We start from the raw sequence: 19,272 nt of genomic DNA on the forward strand, positions 1-19,272 counted from the left end.
AGAGCAGTGACCCGGGCATTGCCTGAGTCCTCTCCTTTGCCCCTCTCTCCCAGAAACTAGCCATGTATGGGGGACGGAGTCCTGGGAGCCGTCCCTTGGCCCCTGCACACCAGGACTGCGGTCCCCAGTCGGGTCCCTCCCGGGACCGTGCTAGGTTGTTGCCGCTTCTGTGCCGTGACATGAGCCTACAGAACGCTGTCTACACCGGGGACCTAACGAGGCTGCAGGAGTTGTTCCCGCCCCACAGCACAGCCGACCTGCTGCTGGAGAGTCGGGCCGCGGAGCCCCGTTGGAGCAGCCACCATCCTGGTGAGGGTCTGCCTGGGGCCCAGGAGCTGGGGGGCCGCCTTGGTGCAAAGGTATCAAAAGCTTGGGAAGACAGAGAGCGGGTGGTTCTCTGCCTTGAGACTGGTCCAGCAGCCGCAGGTCCTTGGCCCACGAGGGAAGTCATGCGGAGCCCAGAATAGCTCCTGCCTGCCACGTGACCCAGTCAGGCAGTGGCCAGGCCACAAGTCTGCAGGCCCCTTCTTTCTCCTTCCTTCCCTTCACACAGTCTCCCACTCTGCCCTCATGAGCTTGTCCCCCGGAGAGAGCAGGGATCAGAGAGGGTCCCCCTGTGACAGGCATGCCCTCTGTGCCAGGCTGGTGGAGAGGCCCAGCACAGGGCCCGCAGACGGTCAGGAGGGTGGCCAGGGTCCAATCGTCACCCGCACAGCTTCTGGACCTGCCCTCGCCTTTTGGCAGGCAGTGCTTGCCGGGGACGTGGGCTCAGTCGCTCGCATCCTCGCGGATGGCAGCACAGGCTTGGCTCCTGACTCCGTCTTTGATACCAGCGATCCAGAAAGATGGAAGGATTTCCGCTACAACATCCGCGCTCTGAGTATGGCAAGCCGGGTGGGCGAGCTGTTGGTGGGCATGGGGCTCTGGGTGCTTCTGTGGGCATCACCATTTGCATGACGCCCTGGCCTTCCCCGCAGGACTCTGGTCTCTGACTTACCAGGAGGAGCTCACCACCCCTTTGCACGTGGCAGCCGCCCGGGGCCACGTGGACGTGCTGCGGCTGCTGTTGCGTCGGAGGGCCCGGCCTGACAGCGCCCCTGGTGGTCGCACCGCGCTGCATGAGGCCTGCTCAGCCGGCCACGCTCCCTGTGTCCACTTACTGCTGGTAGCAGGAGCTGACCCCGACCTCCCTGACCAGGACGGAAAACGGCCCTTGCACCTCTGCAGGGGATCCGGCACCCTTGAGTGAGTGAGCCCTCAGTCAACCATGTGCCCCAGGGAAGATAGGAGAGCCGGCCTAGTGGGCTGCGGTGGAGGTATGGGGGCTCCAGCTTGGGATCAGGATTCGATTACTCTGGCCTTGGGGACTATTCACTGGCTCCTGGGATGGAGAAGTTCCTTGTTTGGTTTTGGGGCTGTTGTCCGAAGTTTTTATGGGGAGATGGTGCCACTGTCAAGCTTTAATATTTTCTGAACTATCCTATAAACTAAGCACAGTAGTTCAACAGCAACTGATTCGCAGCCCTGCCATCAGGTACCTAGACAGGCTGCTGGCTGAGGAGGGTAACTGGAGCCCGCATGCTCAAGGTCTGGTATTCCCATGTTAGTTAGACACCCTCAGATGAATGGGCTCAAACGACTGCCACTAACAAACTCACATGAGACAGATGTTGTGGTGTTCAGTGCTGTTGAGTCGGTTCCTACCCACAGCGACCCTGTATAGGGTTTCTGAGGAGCCGCTGGTGAGCTTGAACTGCATACCTTGCTTGCAGTCTGGCGTATTAACCCACAGCACCGCCACACACATGAATATACTCAAGTTAGCATTTGTTTATTTGTAGGGAACTTTCCTTTGCAGCGGCCCAATAATTGTCAACTATGTACAGGACATATGGGCTGATGAGTCCTCATAACTATTTTGGTTGAGGCAAAGGGTGCCTTTGCAAATCTTTCCTGAACTAACTGCCTACAACTGAGGCCCCTCTTTACTTAGTGCATACCTGTAAGACTTCCCATCTTGCCATGGAGCGGCGCCAAATTTTTGATCCTAGGGTTCTCATTTTGTGTACCTTCCTCCTGTTAACCTCATTGACCCTCAGAAGAGACTCTCCATCCACCTAATCATATCACAACTGAAGACACATCTGTAGCACCATGGTCCAATGGACAGGTGAACTAGATAAGTAAAAATTTTCTAGCAGCCCCATAAAATTTTGAAAAGAAACATGTGGTGTTAATTTAAATAATATACTTGACACAATAGTTGCCCAAATGTTATAATTGCAACATATAATCAATTTTTTAAATTAAGACTAAGCTATGCCATGTTATTTTTTGGTATTGTTGTTGTTGTTAAGTGCCATTAAGTCAGTTCTGACAGTGACCCTGTATAGGGTTTCCAAGGAGCAGCTAGTGAGTTTGAACTGCCAGTCTTCTGGTTACCAGTCTAGTGCTTATCCTCCAGTTTCAAAATTGATGTGTGCTTTACGCATACAGCACCTCTTAACTGGAATGGGCCCCACTGCACATGCTCAGTACACACCCCAGGCCTGTGGCTACTGTATCAGACATCAGTTTGGGATCACACGTTTACTTCTGGCCATATCCCAGCCTGTCTCCTTGACATCACATCTGATGTTAATAATTATTTCCTTTCTTTAAATAAACAAAATTTAACAATAATTGTGGAAATTTTCAAACCTCTAGAAAACTATAAGGAGTCCTGTGATCCATTACCACCCATATCCCCAAATGTTGCCATTTGAGCGCTCTGCATGCCACCACTGTGAAAACAGGTGTTTAGGCATTGTCTCATATGCTGCGTCCAGCAACCTCAGAATGCTTACCTAGTACCAATTGACGTGGAGTTTATTACAATTCATAGCAACCCCAGATGTACAGAGTAGAACTGGTCTTCGTAGGGTTTCCAATGATTGTGATTGTTAGAAAGCAGTTCACCAGTTCTTTCTTCCAAGTTGCCTGAGTAGATACAAACCAACAACCTTTTGGTTAATAGTCAAATGCTGAACCATTTGTGCCACCTAGGGACTCCTCATAAGGTATAATTGTTATTAATTATTCCCACTAGATAGAGTCCTGGTGTGGCACTGTGGGTTAATGTGCCAGACTATAAAGCCATTTGAACTGCAATTTCGGTGGTTCAAGCTCACCAGCTGCTCCTTGGAAACCCTATACAGGGTTGCTATGGGTTAGAACTGACTCGACAGCACTTCACAACAACAATTCCCATTAAATGAGGAAATTGAAGCTCAAAGAGGCTACGTTCCATTACCTTTAATTGTGGTTCACAAGTGACTTGGACTTCCACTACCTCTATGGGCATACGAGGGGCCTTTAAAAGTTTGTGGAGAAATAGAATGAAAAGATACTGGGATTTTTTCCACAAACTTTTTGAAGTCTCCTCATATACAGTCATCCAGGGGGTACATCCTGGAGCAAAACTGATGAGTAAATTTTAGTTTTGCACTTTGCCCCACTGCTTCACTTCCATTTGTACTCTTGTCTGGTCTTGCATATCCTCAGTCCCCTTCTCCCTCCCCTCACCCCCCATGCTTGCTGCCCTGGTCTTAAATGCCCTAGCTTCTCCACTTTCTGGTTGGGAGAGGTGGGAGAGAACCTCACTGTCAAAAGGGAGCGCCCAGTTTTCACATCAGTGAAATGCAGGTGAAAAAAGAACTGGCATGCGATGAGCACTGAGTAACTCATGTAACTTGGTGTTCCTGTTCAAATTGCATAGTAACTGTTGGTTACGTCCATTGCCATGGAGAACGTAGTGAGGGTTTGCACTGTAGTATCTCGGGTGTTGCTGAGATACATAGATGGTTAGTGAAGGAGCCCGGGCGGCTCCCTTGATTCTTTGCATGGTCTGTACATACTGCATACTGAAAGTGCTGGGGAAGGCTTCTTGCCTGGGTTTCTCCTCACTATCATCTCGCCCGTACTAGGTGTGCAGAGCTGCTCCTGAGGTTTGGGGCAAAAGTGGATGGCCGGTCTGAGGAAGAAGAGGAGACTCCTTTACACGTGGCTGCCCAACTTGGCCACCTTGCACTGGTGGAGCTACTTCTAAGACGGGGGGCATGCCCCAATGCCCGGGATGCTGAGGGACGAACACCCTTGCTGGCCACCTGTGAGGCCCACTGCCTGGACGCAGACAATGCTGAGGCCACTGCCACCCGCTGTTTCCAGCTGTGCCACCTGCTGCTCTCTGCTGGTGCTGATGCGGATGCTGCTGACAAGGACAGCCGGCGGCCCCTGCACTTGGCCTGTCGCCATGGTCACACTGCTGTCGTAGAGTTGCTCCTGTCCTGTGGTGTCAGTGCCAACGCCATGGACTATGGGGGACATACAGCCCTGCACTATGCCCTGCAGGGCCCAGCCATGGCCCTGGCCCAGAGCCCAGAGTGTGTGGTACGGGCCCTGCTCAACCACGGGGCTGTCCGGATCTGGCCTGGGGCTCTCCCCAAGGTACGGGGCTGTGGGGCAGAGGGGTGGTCTTGGATGTTGCAGGGACCAAAGGGCACAGACCTATGCACCTGTTGGCTTTGGCTTGTGGTCCAGGACATGTGGGCATTCTCTTTAATTCAACAAATAAGCAGAGCCCAAATGTGGGGCAAAGCCGAGTGAGTGTCCAAACACACAGGAGGTACACGTGTGTATGAAAAAAGATAAGGGAGTGTGTGTGTGTGTGTGTGTGTGTGTGTGTGTGTGTGGTGTGTTAGGCAGGATGGTGGGTGGAGGGCAGTAAGCGCAGGTCATAAAAGATATGTAGAGATGAAAGGAGGAATTGAGACTAAGATGGTCAGTGGGCAGCTGTTTAAGGTCTTCATGGAAGCATGAGGAGATGGAACAGTGTTCTTCTGGCTCACAATAGGGTCAGTTAAGTGAGGGACACTCTGGACATAGAAGTACCCTCAGGGCAAGCGTGATATACTAGGCACAAGATTCAGGGTCCCGAACCTCTGCAGACAGGTGCAGGTAGGACTCACATGTCACAGCCCAGCTGCCTGGCACCTGGGCAAAGGCCTTTCCAAGCTCATCTTCAATCTCGATATTATTTCACTTGATTTTCCTGAGTCCAGTCGACTTGAAGTCCTCAGTATGCTGCTTCGCAGGCCCTTGTTAAGTGCTTTCCTGGAGTGGAGGCAGGGCTGTTCTGTGGAGGTTGTTGCTGTCCCGGAGGAGGACTGTGATATGACAGCCCAGCAGGCTTCTGGGCTATGGGGCAGGAGGAACACTAGGTGTGGCAGGTGTCCCTTTACTCACAGACAGAAGCATCTGTCTTATTGGTAGGCAAGACCAAATAATTAAACAGCCCAAGAGTTCGGCAGATTGGTCTCCCCTTTGGGAAAATACAAGAAAATCAACAATTAACACTAATTAATCTCCTATTAACACCAGATAATTAGGAGAGGAGCAATTCCCTGTAATCTGATGAAGGCTCTGACAGCTAATGATTTCTCCACGGGGCGGGGCGTGAGGCAAAGGCAGTGCAGTAAAGGCGCCTTGCAGACCTCCCACAAGGGCCCTAAGCCCCGCCTGCCCACCCAGTGCACTGCCCCAGCCCCAGCCCAGGTGATCAGAAAATGCAGCAGGCACTCCCACCCAGTTCCTGGTCAGTAGCCCTCCCAGAGAGGGCCCAGAGGCTTCCACCAACTGCCGGTGACCAAAACACCACCATCATTCCTTGGGAAGTTCCGTAGACCTGGGTCCAGGTGGTACAACTCTGGGCGAATCACTAGAATTCTTTGAGTACCAGGTCACTGGCATGTGACACAATGTGTACCTAATAATAAGACTGATAAGGCGGTTGTTGAGAGCACTGAGTTGGCATGACCAGCTGGCCTGCCCGCACAAGGCTGGCAGTAGCTTAATCATATTAGCCCTGTGACCTCCGGGCAAGTCTCTGTTCTCTCTGGGCTTCAGTGTCCCCTTGGTAAATCAGCGATAACAGCATGTCTGCCTCAGAGGGTCTGTGTGAGAATGATGGGAGTTACCCTTTACAGAGCCCACAAGTGGGACAGTCCTAACTCATAGTGCTCAACACATGTGAGTTACTATTGTTCTGAAGTTAAGTAACATGCTTCTAAGTGTTATCTGAACACAGGGTCTCACTGGGCACAGGAGAGAGTGATACTGACTGGAAATGCTATTGAGGGCTTCCTGGAGGAGGAGGGACTTGGAAGGGAAGGGAGCAGGCATCCTATGTAGGGTGAGCACTGTGGACCAAGTGCGGAGACCAAAGTCTACCAGCTACTTAGGAAAAACAAAGGTTGGTCTGACCTCAGAATAAATGCTGCAGCCTGGACCTTCCCAATTCTGAGGAAGATGGAGGGAAAAGACTTGTCCAACAAACTCTCTTCAAAGGGTGGCCACAAACAGTGGCCACAGAGGAGAAGGGGACAGCTCAGGCAAACTCTGCCCCAGAGGCAGGGCAGGAATTCCAGGGCCTCAGGCATGTGAAACGCTTTCCCACCATTTTTTGGATGAGGCCTGACCCCTTTACTACTCTCCACCAGCTTCTAGCCCATGAGGCCTTTCCAGGCAGATTTTGAAACCTGTATAAGTTGTGCATGTGGTTAAGTGTAAGAATGCTGTTTAGGGGTGTGCACAGCTTGTCTCCGGTTTTAAAAGGTTCTGAGGCCACTGTTTGTAGTTTGAGCAGTGTAGGTAAAGAAGCACAGGGATTACATGCAGGGCTGATGGCACATGCTTAGGCCAGGCCCTGCTTAGCTGCCCTTTTAGAGCTGTCATGCAGCATAGCTCCCATCCCAGGCCCCGGTATCCAGGCCTCTGCTCTAGGTTGACCAGACCAATCACACTCACTCAGCTCCCTAGCACTTGACACACACACTTTCAGCCAATGTTTGTTGAATGACAGAAAGAGCCTGCCCCACCCCATCCCACCCCACCCCAGCATTACTCCCATCAGGCCCTTCTGTTGTTAAGTGCTGATTCATAGTGCCCCTTTATAGGGTTTCCAAGGAGCAGCTGGTGAGTTTGAACTGCCAACCTGCTGACTTTGTGGTTCAAACCGACCTTGCAATGAAGTGTTTTATCCAAGGTGCATCCTACTTTGGCCTTTGGCTGTCGTGTCTTTCTTCCTGTGTCTGACTTCTGCTAACCCTCACAGGCCTGCCCCACCTCTGTGAATCCTCCTCCTCCTTCTGTGTACCCCTACTCTAGCTCTCTCCACTTACTTCCTGTGCACCCCCACTCTAGCTCTCTCCATGCACTTCCTGTGCACCCCTACTCTAGCTCTCTCCACGCACTTCCTGTGCACCCCTACTCTAGCTCTCTCCACACACTTGGTGTCTTAGTCACTTAGTGCTGCTGTAACACCAGTACCATAGGGGGCTGGCTTTAACAAACAGAATTTCTCTCTCAGTTATGGAGGCTAGAGGTCCACATTTAGATCTTGCCTTTGGGGAAAGGTCCTTGTCTACTTTCAGCATCTTTGGAGATCTCCATACAGCTTGGCATCAATCTTCCCCTGGATCTAGGAGTTTCACAGGGTGGGACCCCACTCCAAAAGATGCTTCCTACTCCTGACTCATTCTGAGTGGTAGTGGGTCCCTCTGTCTCTGTTCCCCTTTCTTCTTTGATCCTCTTGTAAGAGAAAAACGTTGTAGGCCATACTCCTGGGAAGCTCCCTTATATCTGACCAGCATTGTACTGGAATTGAGGGTACTGTATGTAGCCCACCCTTACTCCTCTTATTGGGCCATCAAATCAGATCACATCATGGGGCGTCATCAGAGTTGTGCCAAACCACTGAGAATCATTACCCAACCAAGTTGACACGTATTTGGGGGATACAGTTCAGTCTCTTGACACTCAGCATCGGCAAACTCTGCTCTGTGGAGACTATGTCTTCCCATCTGTTCAGTATCCAGAGTCACAGACAAGCACAGGGTTGCTACAGGCTGGCAGCAGAGCTGGGCCCTGCAGTCACTGAGAGAAGGAGCCTCACTGTTCGCCTTAGTGGTTGGAACTACAGGGTCAGATTCCTATGCCTCCCTTATCTCTAAAATGGGTATGTATAACTGGAACAGTTCCTACCCTATAGGGAGGGAGTCCTGGTGTGGCACTGTGGGTTAATACGCCGAACTGCAAGGTCGGTGGTTCAAGTTCACCAGCTGCTGCTCCTCAGAAACCTTATACAGGGTTGCTATGAGTCGGAACTGACTCGGTGGCACTTAACAACAACCCTGTAGGGATGAGAATGAAAGGGCTAATGCGTGTGAATTGCTAAGACAAGTATCTGGCGTGTCTAGCTTGCAGTACCGAAGAAGGAGCGTCAGGCTGACACAGTTCTCCCATGCAGGTGCTGGCACGCTGGTGCACGTCCCCTCGGACCATCGAGGTGCTGATGAACACGTATTGCGTTGTGCAGCTTCCTGAGGAGGCTGGGGACCTGGTTCCACCGGAAATGCTGCAGGTCAGTCCAGCATTGTTCTAGGAGACCGCTGATCCCTTAACTCAGAACACTCAGACAACACTAAGAGACACCCCCTCCTACAGGGAACCCCACCCCCCCACCCCCACTGCCCAGCAGTCACCCAGATAGAAACCACTCACGTCCCACTGAAAGAAAGCCCGACACATTCAGAAGAGGGTGCCCACTGACTCTCTGTTCCCAGGAGCACTACCATTTCTACTCGTCGCTCTTTGCCCTGGCGAGACAGCCGAGATCCCTACAGCACCTGAGCCGCTGTGCGCTGCGTGCCCACCTGGCTGACCACCTGCCCCACGCCCTGTCCCGCCTGCCCCTGCCACCCCGCCTACTTCGCTACTTACAGCTGGACTTTGAGGACGTGCTGTATTAGAGAATCCTGCCTTAGGGGACCGGTCAGGGCACTGGCCAGCAATCAGCAGCCTCCCCGACCAGCTTCCTCTGACCCTACACCACTTCTCCACACCGCTGCCTTCTCAAATCTGGGAGTCAATGCTCTGGCTCTCAGAGTGCATACACCTGATAGGCCATGCCTGAGTGTGAGCTACCAGAGGCAGACAGCCGGTCAGCAGAAGGTCTGTGTCCACAGGAGGAGCAGAGAGGCCACAGCAGCAAGCTGGGTCTGGGGAAGAGAGCGAGGACTGTGGCAAGAGATACATCCCCCTTGGACGTCTCTTGGGCTTTTTACTCCTAATGTCCCTCCAAGCCCAGTCTGTGCACATTGAAGCCTCCAAGCCCTTACTACTTGGGATGTCTGAGCTAGCCCTACCACAGGGGAGTCAGAATGGGAAACTGTGGGTGGGCATATGTACAGGAAGGAGTCCCTTCCCCTGGGAGATCTGCCAGCTGGTAAGAGACCCTAGGCAGCCTTCCCTTCTGCCTCATGAAGTGATCAGATGGCCACCAGGTGGAAGAGTGTCAGGAGAGGACTAAAGGAGAGAAGGGGATGAAGTCATAGCAGGGTGGTGAAGGGAAGCTGCAGGTAAGGAGGTGAGGGGGTGGTGGCAGGAAAACTAATAGGAAAGGGGCAAATAGATGGGCCAGGTGAGAAGTAAGGGCCAGGTTAAGGAAAATAACATAAGATTATCTTGTTGCCTGAGAGCAGGCCAGGGAGCGCCGCTTTACACTAATCTCTGCCTCTCATGGATTCTCCCTTACATAGGGCTTTGCAGGAAAGGATTTGGAAGTGAGAATTGAAGAGCAGGATTCTAACCCAGCCCCACTCTTAACTTGAAGGACATAGTGTCTGGGCTCAATGAGAGACAGAGCAAGGGTCCCTGAGAGTCTGCAGCACTGGAACCCACAGATAGCCCTATACCAGGGGCTGACCTGCAAACCCAGGGAGGGGAACTGGGTTTGTGGGGAACTAAAGCAGCCAGCATGCATCAGGTCTGTTGATGTCAAAGGTTGTCAAGGAAGTGTCCTGTGACCAGAATGGGTGATAGGAATGTGGGGGAGGAGGAGTGGGGATGGGGGCCTCACAGGGCTTGGGCTGACACTCTTGTTTTGGATCCTAGGTATTGTGGCTCTGTTATAGACTAAATTGTGTCCCTCCTCTATATATGTGTTGGCATCTTAGCCCCTATCTTTTTGGATGTAGTCCTGTTAGGAAGTAGATACACATACACACACACAGGGATGGAAGATGCCACGTGACGATCGCCAAGGATTCAACAAGGAAAGAATCCTGGCTTGAACTTCTAGCCTCCAGGACTGTGAGAAATCCGTTTTTGTTCATTAAAGCTCTCATTTGATGTATTTCTGTTTTAGCAGCACAAGGAACGTAAGATAGACCCAGCTTGAGTTGAGGGCCAGAGGGTGGCTGTCTCTAGAAAGGGACCATCACCTAGTAGGAAGGTCCAGGCCTGGATCCCAGGTCCCCAGGCAGTTGGAGCTGTGGCTTTGTCCCCTCAGCTATCAAAACTGAGGAAAGCCATAAGCCACACCTGTGATGATCAGCACCTTGAACAAGTGGAGCTGGCTTATCACAGGATGTGCAATGGGAGATACGAGCCCAGAAAAGGTTTGCCATGAGACTTCTACTGCTGAGCTCTGCTCACTATAAAGGCCTGCTCAGAGCCTGTCTTAGTTAGCTAGTGCTACTGGTATAGAAGTGCCTTTAGTAGAAATTTCTGCTTTCACAAACAGAAATTTACTCTCACTGTTCAGGAGGCTAAGAGTCTGAATTCAGAGCATAGACTTGGGAGAAAGGTCCTTGTCTCCTTTCGGCATCTATAGGCCCATTATTCCTGGGAGATCTCCATGTGCCTTGACAGCAATCTTCCCCTGGATCTGGGAGCTTCACAGTGCAGGGACCTCAATTCAAAGGACTGGTTCCACTCCTGGCTCTTCTGTCTTGATGGTAGTAGGTGTCTCTCTCTCTCTGCTCTCTTCTCTCTCTTCTTTTATCTCTTGTAAAATAAAAGATGTTGCAGGCCTCTGGGAAGCTCCCTTCCATTGGATCATGGTTATGATTGGATTAAGGATATTACCCAAAAACCCCACTGCCATCAAATTAATTCCAACTCATAGTGACCCTGCACAGGGTTTCTGAAGCTGTATATCTTTACAGGAGCAGAAAGCCTCATCTTTCTCCTGGTGGGTTTGAACTGCCAACCTTGTGGTTAGCAGTCCAGTGCTTATCCCTCTTAACATTTATTGGTTTATCACATCAGATCACCTCATGGGGAACTATCACATAACTACCACATTACATCACTATCAAACCACTGAGAATTATGATACAGCCAAGTTGATAAGTATTTGCGGGGAACACAGTTCAATCTATGATAGAGCTCAGATCTGTCTTGTCCTAGGGTGGGAGTCCTAGGGAATATGCCCTATTATTCATTCATCTACTGAACACCTATTGAGTGCCAATGTATTCTGGGCACTGCAGATATAGGAGTACAAAATCCTTGCTCTCTAGAACCCAATGAAAGTTCACTGAAATAACAGATAATTGTTAGTACTGTGTAGAGAAATTTTAAAGGGTGATGGGACAGAGTGACAGATTCTTTTAGATTGGATGACAGGAAGTCTGTTCTTTGAGGAGGTGATATTTGCCCTGAGATCTGAAGGACAAGGGATGTAAGGCATGTGACACGTGGAGAAAAGCAACCAGGCAGAGGGAACCCGGATTTGGGAACAATCACAGGGTTCCAAGTAGGGAGTGACATTAACTGATTTATTAGACAATAATTTAGGACTGTATAATCCCACTTTTATGAAGAATAGGCAAAAGCATAGAAACAAAAGTTTATTAATCATTACCAGGAGCTGAGGGAGGGGCAGTGGGGAACAACCACTTCAGAAGCATTGAATTTCTGTTTGGACAGAGGGGGAATCATTACCCAGGTGAGGAAGCCTGGGAGCGGTGCTGTCAGAAAGTCTGTTGTAGACATAGTAAATCTGAGAGTCCTACTGGTCATCACCACTCGTCTATCAGTTTGTTGTACTGGGGTGACTTTTGTGTTGCTGTGATGCTGGAAGCCATGCCACTGACACTTAAATTCCAGTAGGGTCACCCTTGGTGGACAGGTTTCAGAGGAACTTCCAGACCAAGATAGTTTAGGAAGATGGAGAGGGGGGCAGTTCCTGAATGGTTATAGTCATTGGAAACCTTATGAATAGCTGAGTAACATTGTCAGATATAGTGCCAGAAGATGAAAATTAAAACAAGCCTGCAACAGCCAAATTTGACCTTGAATATATTCCCCCTGAATTTAGAGACCACCCGAAGAACAGATTTGATGCATTAGACACTAATGACCAAAGACCGGAAGAGTTGTGGGATGGCATCACATAGGAAAAAAAGCAAAAGGCTATTTTAAAAACAAGAAAGGGGGAAAAAAGGCAAAACTGAGTGTCAGAAGAGATTCTGAAACTTTGTTTTGAGCATAGAGTAGCTAAAACAAATGGAAGAAATGAGGAAGTAAAAGACATGAACATCTCTTTCGGCCTCACTCCTAAATCGACCTGTTGCCTTGGGCCATGTAATCTGTGGGCAGAGGAAGGAAGCCGGCTCCGTATTCTGTGTACATGTGACACACTGTAAAGGTGCCCAGCCATTGCCTGCCATGGACTTTGCAGAGGGACCTGCTCTTCTCATAGGTTGCATGAAAGACATCATCCACAACCTGGACCCTGGGGCACCCATCGCCAAGGTGGTCTTCTGGGACCCACACTGGTTTAAGAAGTGTACAGAGTTGTTCATTGCAGCTGAGGGCATACACACAGGTCAATTTGTGTACTGTGGCTAGAAGGCTCAGCTCAGTATCAGCTGTGGGGACCATACCTGAGGGCACCATCGTGTGGCTCTGGAGGAAAAGCCTAGAGCTGGTGCAATCTGGCTTGGACCTCTGGGAATGACTCCACAGTCATTTCTCACAGCCCCCAGATCAAGAAGACCCATGTGAAACTGTCTCAGGGTTTCAAAAAGGTCATCGCAGCCTGGAGAGCTGTAGTTGATGTGATGGCTGTGTTAGCCACACTGACAAGCCCATCCTGAATATAGGTTGTGCCTACCACAAATACAAGGCCAAGAGGAACTGCTGGCCTCATGTGCGGGGTCATCATGAACCCTGTGGAGCATCCCTTCAGAGGTGGCAAGCACCAACACAGCGGGAAGCCCTCCACCATCCTCTGGGGTGCCTCTGCTGCCTGACAAGCTGGTGTTATTGCTACTTGCCACAGCACTGGCCAGCTCCGGGGAACCAAGACTGTGCAGGAGAAAGAGAACTAGGGCTAGAGGGGCTCAGTAAAGCTTTTCTCCCAGAAAAAATAAATTGCTGAACAGAAAATGTCAAAGGGTAGCTGGAGAAGACAAAGTCAAGCATTGTATACGCAGACGGGGAGTCAGAAAACCCAAAAGGGAAGAACATGCTCAGCATTTCTCAAGTTCAAAGACCTGAAGGAAAAATTCAAGCCTCGGCTTACAGTAATCTATGGGCAAAATAGTGAATGATACAGAAAGGATCAGAAGACGGGAAGGAGTATATAGTCACTGTACAAAAAAAAGGAAGGGTCGATGTTCAACCATTTCAAGGGGTAGCATACGATAAGAACCGATGGTACTGAAGGAAGAAATTGAAGCTGCATTGAAGGCACTGGTGAAAAGCAAGACTCAAGAAATTATGGAGTACCAATTGAAATGTCTAAAAAAAAGATACAGTACTGAAGGCACTCACTTGTCTATGCCAGGAAATTTGGAAGATAGCTACTTGGTCAAGCACTTAGAAGACACTCATTTGTGCCCATTCCAAAGAGGGGTGACCCAAGAAAATGCAGAAATCATTGAACAATATGGTTAATATCACATGCAAGTAAAATTTTGCTGAAGATAATTCAAAAATAGTTGCAACAGTACATTGACAGGGAACTGTCAGAAATTCAGGCCAGTTTCAGAAGAGGACATGAAAACAGAGAATGCCAGAAAGAGGTTTACTTGTGCTTTATTGACTATGAAAAGGATTTTGACTGTGTGGATCATGACAGACTATGGATAACATTGTGAAGAATGGGTATTCCAGAAAATTGTGCTCATGAGGAACCAGTTCATAGACTAAGAGGCAGTTCCAACAGAATAAGGAGATACAGAATGGCTTAAAATCAGGAAAGGTGTGCACCAGGAGTGTATCCTTTCACCATACTTACTCTATCTGTACATTGATCAAATAATCTGAGAAGCTGGAGTCTATGAAGAAGAAAGTGGTACCAGGACTTTCTAACAATCTGAAATATACAGATGTTATGTACCTTGCATTCTGGAAGTGAAGAAGACTATTTGCTGATGAAGATCAAAGACTACAGTCTTCAGTATGTATTGCACCTCAATGAAAAGAAAACAAAAATCCTTACAGCTGGATCAATAAATAAGATGATAAATGGAGAAAAGATTAAAGTTGTCAAAAACTTCATTTGGCTTGGATCTGCAATCAACATTCAGGGAAGCAACCGTCAAGAAAATCAAACAATGTACCGCATTAGGCAGATCTGCTGCAAAAGACCTCTTTAAAGTGTTTAAGAGCAAAGATAGAAGTTTGAGGACTAAGGTGTGCCTGACCCAAGCCATGGTATTTTCAATCACCTCATATGCATATGAAAGTTAGTCAATGAGTAAGGAAGACTGGAGAAAAATCGATGCATTTGAATTATGGTGTTAAATAAGAATATTGATAGTAGCATGGACTGCCTGATGAACAAACAAATCTGTCTTGGAAGATGTGCAGCCAGAATGCTCTTTAGAAGCCAGGATGCTGAGACATTGTCTCTCATATTTGGATATATTATTGGGTGGGGCCAGTTCCTGGAGATGGACATCATGTTTAGAAAATGGAGGATCAGGGAAAAAGAGGAAGACTCCCAACAAGAAGGGCTGACACGGCGACAGCAACACTAGGCTCAAACATAACCACAGTAAGGATGGCCCAGAACCAGGCAATGTTTCCTTCTCTTGTGCATGGGGCTGCAGTGAGTCAGAAATGACTTGACAGCACTGGGCATCTCAGGAGCCCTAACAAGGCACTGGTTAAAGCCATGGCTGGTAGGCAGTTAAAGCCAGCATCAGCCCTCTGAGAAGAAAGATGTGGCAGTCAGCTTCCTATGGAGTAGTTGGACTCTGTGCTGAAGGGCGCTAAGAGTCAGAGTCAGATTTGCCTGGAAGGCAGTGGGTTGGTTGGCTAGATTGGTCATTTCAAAGAGGCTGTGTTTAAAGGTCATTTGGATATGTGAGTTTGGGGATGGAAATGCAGAGAAGGAATTTAAAGCCTTGCTCTAAGAGTTCTGAGAGAGTCATGTTTCTGACTCTTTATGACACTTCATTTCATCCCATTCCTCCCAGATCCCAGGTTGTAGGCACTGGACATAAGACTGTCAATGATACACGTTCCTGCTTTCTGCAGGCCTCCATTCTAGTCTGAGAAACAGGTGTGTGGACAGCTAGTTAGAATGCAGGACCAATGAAATGAATGCAAAAATAAATGTGACTGGTGCACACCTTAGAACAATCAACCATTTGAGATCAAAGGGCAGCTTTTACCAAGGACAAAGTTCGGGAGGCTTCAAAAGGAGGAATGGAAACAAGGAAGCAGGGAGCAAGTAGGATAAGTGATGTTTCATTGTGGGAATTGCAATTAAGATGAAACAAAATGTCTATGAATTGTTGAATGGAAAACTGATCTGCTATGTAAACCTTCAACTCACAATAAAATGTTTAAATAAATACGGCAGCGGAAACGCTGAGGATAAGAAGAAGGACTAGGGTCTGGGAAGACCCGAGAGAGAAGACTGACTCTCCTTACAATGGTAGGAATGTAAAGTGGTGAGAAGAAGGGAGTTTAGCTTTTATCTGGAACGGGCTGTACCCCCATGAAACTTTTTAAGGAGGGAGGTGTGGGAGGCATTACGGAGTAGTCAAAACTAGGGATCTGCTGTCTAACTTCAGTGATCTCCCCTGAGCGGGGTTAGCCATCGAGACACTCTGGCAAGCCAGGGAACTTCTTCCCCAGCCTCCCGGCCGTTAGTCCCGCGGGCCCAGAACCTCTCCCCGGTAATTGCTTTCCATAATGTGTTTGCTCCAAACCAATTTCACGCCTCTGTGAGGACTCCGCCCTGCATTGGAGGCGCGGACCTCCCTACCACCAAGCTAAGGGCGCTCTCGTCAGCTCGCGCGCGCGCGCACACACACACACACACACAGCTTGCGTTCAACACAACAGACACAAAGGGTTCAAGTACCTGGACACGCAAGCATATATGTCCTTGTACACGTGCACACAAGCAGGTACAATCCACGCCAGTCAAGCGCACTCACAGAAGCTCCAGGCGCTTTTTCCTTAAGCACCTCACTTAGTCCTTATCTTTCGCCTTGGGAGCCTCTTCTCAGTCACACCAGGGGGCGCTGCAGCACTCCGCACTTCGTTCCTGGTAGCTGTAGTTGCGATCTGCTGTCACCAGAGGGCGTCGGCGGACAGGTCCCGACATTGCCCGCGGCGAGTGGCCTCTCAGGCTGATAGTAGAGTGGGAGGCAGCGCGCCTGTGGCTTTGACGTGACGACACTTAGTTTTTTCTTGGCATGCTAAGTACTGGCTTCGATTCCATAAGGGGGAGGCCAGATGATGAAGTCGGGAACATCGGCACAAGCTGAGAGTGTAGATTTCCAAGTACGATTCCTATTTGGGGCGTTCCCCTAGCTGGTGAGGCAATGAGAGAGGAGTAGTCACAGAGGGCAACGAGAGGCTCGCTTAAGACAATGGATGGAGGCTATGGCCTGCTATGGGCCTCCTCAGGCGTCAGGAGGAGAATCAGACTTGTCTACTAGTAAAGAAGTGAAGGAGCCCTAGTGGCACTGTTATTAAAGCATCCGGCTGCTAACCGAAAGGTCAGTGGTTCCAAAGGATTTCAGTTTTGGAAGCCCTGAGGGGCAGTTCTATCCTGTCCTATAGGCAAAGGAAGAAGCGTGCCTCGTCAGATCGAATTACAACAGGTTCTGTCCTTGGTACTGATGGGAGAGTAAGTAAGAGCGCACAGAATCGGGGAAGGTGGCTTTCTTTTCTTCTGGCCACTCATTGTCCTTTAGGGCACTGAGGGCTCGTTTTGAAACTTGTTCCTCCAACAAGCTCCTTGACTAGACAGAGCAGATATTAATAGTCAGCATGTTACCTTAGTTCCAAGCTCCCTGAAAGGCTTCAGGAGAAAAGAAATGAGCTACTTCAGTTACTAGGTTAGCTACTAAATGTCAAGAGCTGTGCAGAAGTCACACTTCATGGCCCTGACTGACAAGGGCATTGCACAGGGACAGAGGATGTAAACGGATGATAAAATACAGTATCTGACAAATAGAAACCACGTCAGGTCAGTACAGAGTTTCAGAAGTCTCATGAGTGGTTCCTGGGAACTGTTAGCACAAAACTTTATCCTTGCACTCTCTGAGTCAGCCTGAACAGAAAACCTCACACTTACCAAGCATCATTCTGGACCAGAAGCTCTTGGCTTGAGCTGGATGACATATCTTCCAGATCAAAAGGGTCTTAACCCTTGGGTCTTTGACAGTGAATGTTCCACTCTGTCCCACCAGATAGTGACAGACTTGTTAAAATCGTTTTACTGAGTGGGAGGAGGAGACTGGTAGAAGGCAGATGCTTTTAAAAGTTTGTATTATTTTATTGCCTGCATAAAAATAAATGCAATTAAACTTTTTAAAAACTGGTTCGTTCTTCATGCCTGATTTGATTGGTGCTGTAACCTCTCATAACAGTTTAGTTTCAGATATTTCCATCAATAATATTTCAAGTCACTATGTATTCAGCACTTGACCTCTCGAGTTTTAAGAAAAATCTTCTATATTGGTACAGTGAGGTGCTTGAGTAATTTAACAAAGGATTGTTTAGAAGAATATCTTTGGGTAGGATGTACCCTAGTGCTTCAGTAGCGAATTGGGGTTGACACCTCTGATGTGAACAAGTGTTACTGAGGTGTTCCCTCCAGACCTGTTCTGTCTGGGCTTTGGCACTTGGGGACTCTGACTTTTTCTTCTCACCAGAAACCACACAATTTCCCTCTCTTCATGGTCTCTTTCCAAGCGTGCCTGGCTTTGACAGTATTCTTTGTAACCAGTTTGGATCTCCCTGGTCTGCCTGAACAGCAGTCTCCTAGGCACCGATATCCCTGGCTTTCCCTGGCAGGCTCTCTCTGGTCCTGAAGCTCTGGCACTCTTCCACTGACATGCCTCTTTCCTGCCTGTCTTAAGTTTCTCTCTTGCCCGTGGATCTGAAGCCGTGATGAAGCCAAAGTGCCCTGACTTTTGCCTCTGATTGTCAACTCCGCTGCTGGGAATCAGGAGGAGGGGGAGAGTAAAAGGCGCCATCATTTCTGTGTCTGGGAATGGGGGAGGTGAGCAGAGTCATCCGCAATTAGCGGATAATTAGCGGAGCTGACCCTTGTGGCTCATCAGCGCTCCGGGGCCGGCCCCCAGCAATCAGCCGGGGCAGGTCGAGAGTGTCAAGCCCGGGAGTGAATAGGGCTCATCAGCAGCGCGGGAGCCGGGCGCCAATCAGAGAAGTTAATAGCAGAGGAGAGAGAGCGAGGGAGGGGGACAAGGAGAGACAGAAAGACAGACAAGAGACAGCGGATGGAGGCGAAAAATTGGAAAAAAGAGTAAGACTGGGCTATGAAATGAGAGAGGAGAAAGCGCTTGTCGGAAAGGGAGCAAGGGGGCTAGGAATCAGGACAGAAAAGGCAAAAAGAAGGAATTGTGGAGAGAGGGGATGCTTGGGAAGGTGAGGCGACAATGACTACTCCGCCCAGTGTGGGCACTCGATGAAATCGCCCCCAGAGGAGACTAGGAATAAGGGTAGTAGACGGGGGAGGAGGGGACGGAGGCGGGATATCACCCATGCCAGGAAAATAGGGGCTCAGGGAGATGCGAGGGGGGAGGGGACGGAATGACAGGCGAGAGCCGTCCCTCCTCGACGTCGTCCTCAGCCGCGCCCCCTGCAGGCGAGGGGCGGCGGGGCGAGGGGTCCCACACCTGGACTGGCTCGTGGCGGGGGGGCGGCGTCCGCTCCAGGGGCTAGGGTGGCGGGGAGCGTCCGCAGCGTCCGATGGGGTCCGGGGAGATGGTGGCGGTGGGCGCCTTGGCTGTCCCACCCTCAGCCCGCTGAGCTCGCGCCCCTGGCGGCACCCCACGCCTGCGTCCCCCGCTGGCAGCAAGGCGAAGTGGGCACGTCCCTGGAGCGGCCCCGCGGCCGCCGCAAACTTTCACAAAGCGGCGCTGTCCGGCCTCATCAATCTCCATTACT

General features: G+C 49.9%; 1 protein-coding gene and 1 pseudogene across 1 annotated transcript; both read left to right on the forward strand.

Annotated features, from left to right (window-relative positions):
- Positions 1–570: 570 nt before the first annotated feature.
- On the forward strand, positions 571–8,846 carry ASB10 (ankyrin repeat and SOCS box containing 10). The gene is made up of 5 exons (XM_006873679.1): positions 571–880; positions 978–1,245; positions 3,966–4,485; positions 8,345–8,458; positions 8,661–8,846. Exons 1-5 carry the CDS (start codon positions 571–573, stop codon positions 8,844–8,846), a joined length of 1,398 nt encoding a protein of 465 aa, XP_006873741.1.
- Positions 8,847–12,426: 3,580 nt separating this feature from the next.
- LOC102810684 lies at positions 12,427–13,217 on the forward strand (annotated as a pseudogene).
- Positions 13,218–19,272: the final 6,055 nt, after the last annotated feature.

Source organism: Chrysochloris asiatica, unplaced genomic scaffold (genome assembly GCF_000296735.1).
Source record: "Chrysochloris asiatica unplaced genomic scaffold, ChrAsi1.0 scaffold00249, whole genome shotgun sequence".
Classification (NCBI taxonomy): Eukaryota; Metazoa; Chordata; class Mammalia; order Afrosoricida; family Chrysochloridae; genus Chrysochloris; species Chrysochloris asiatica.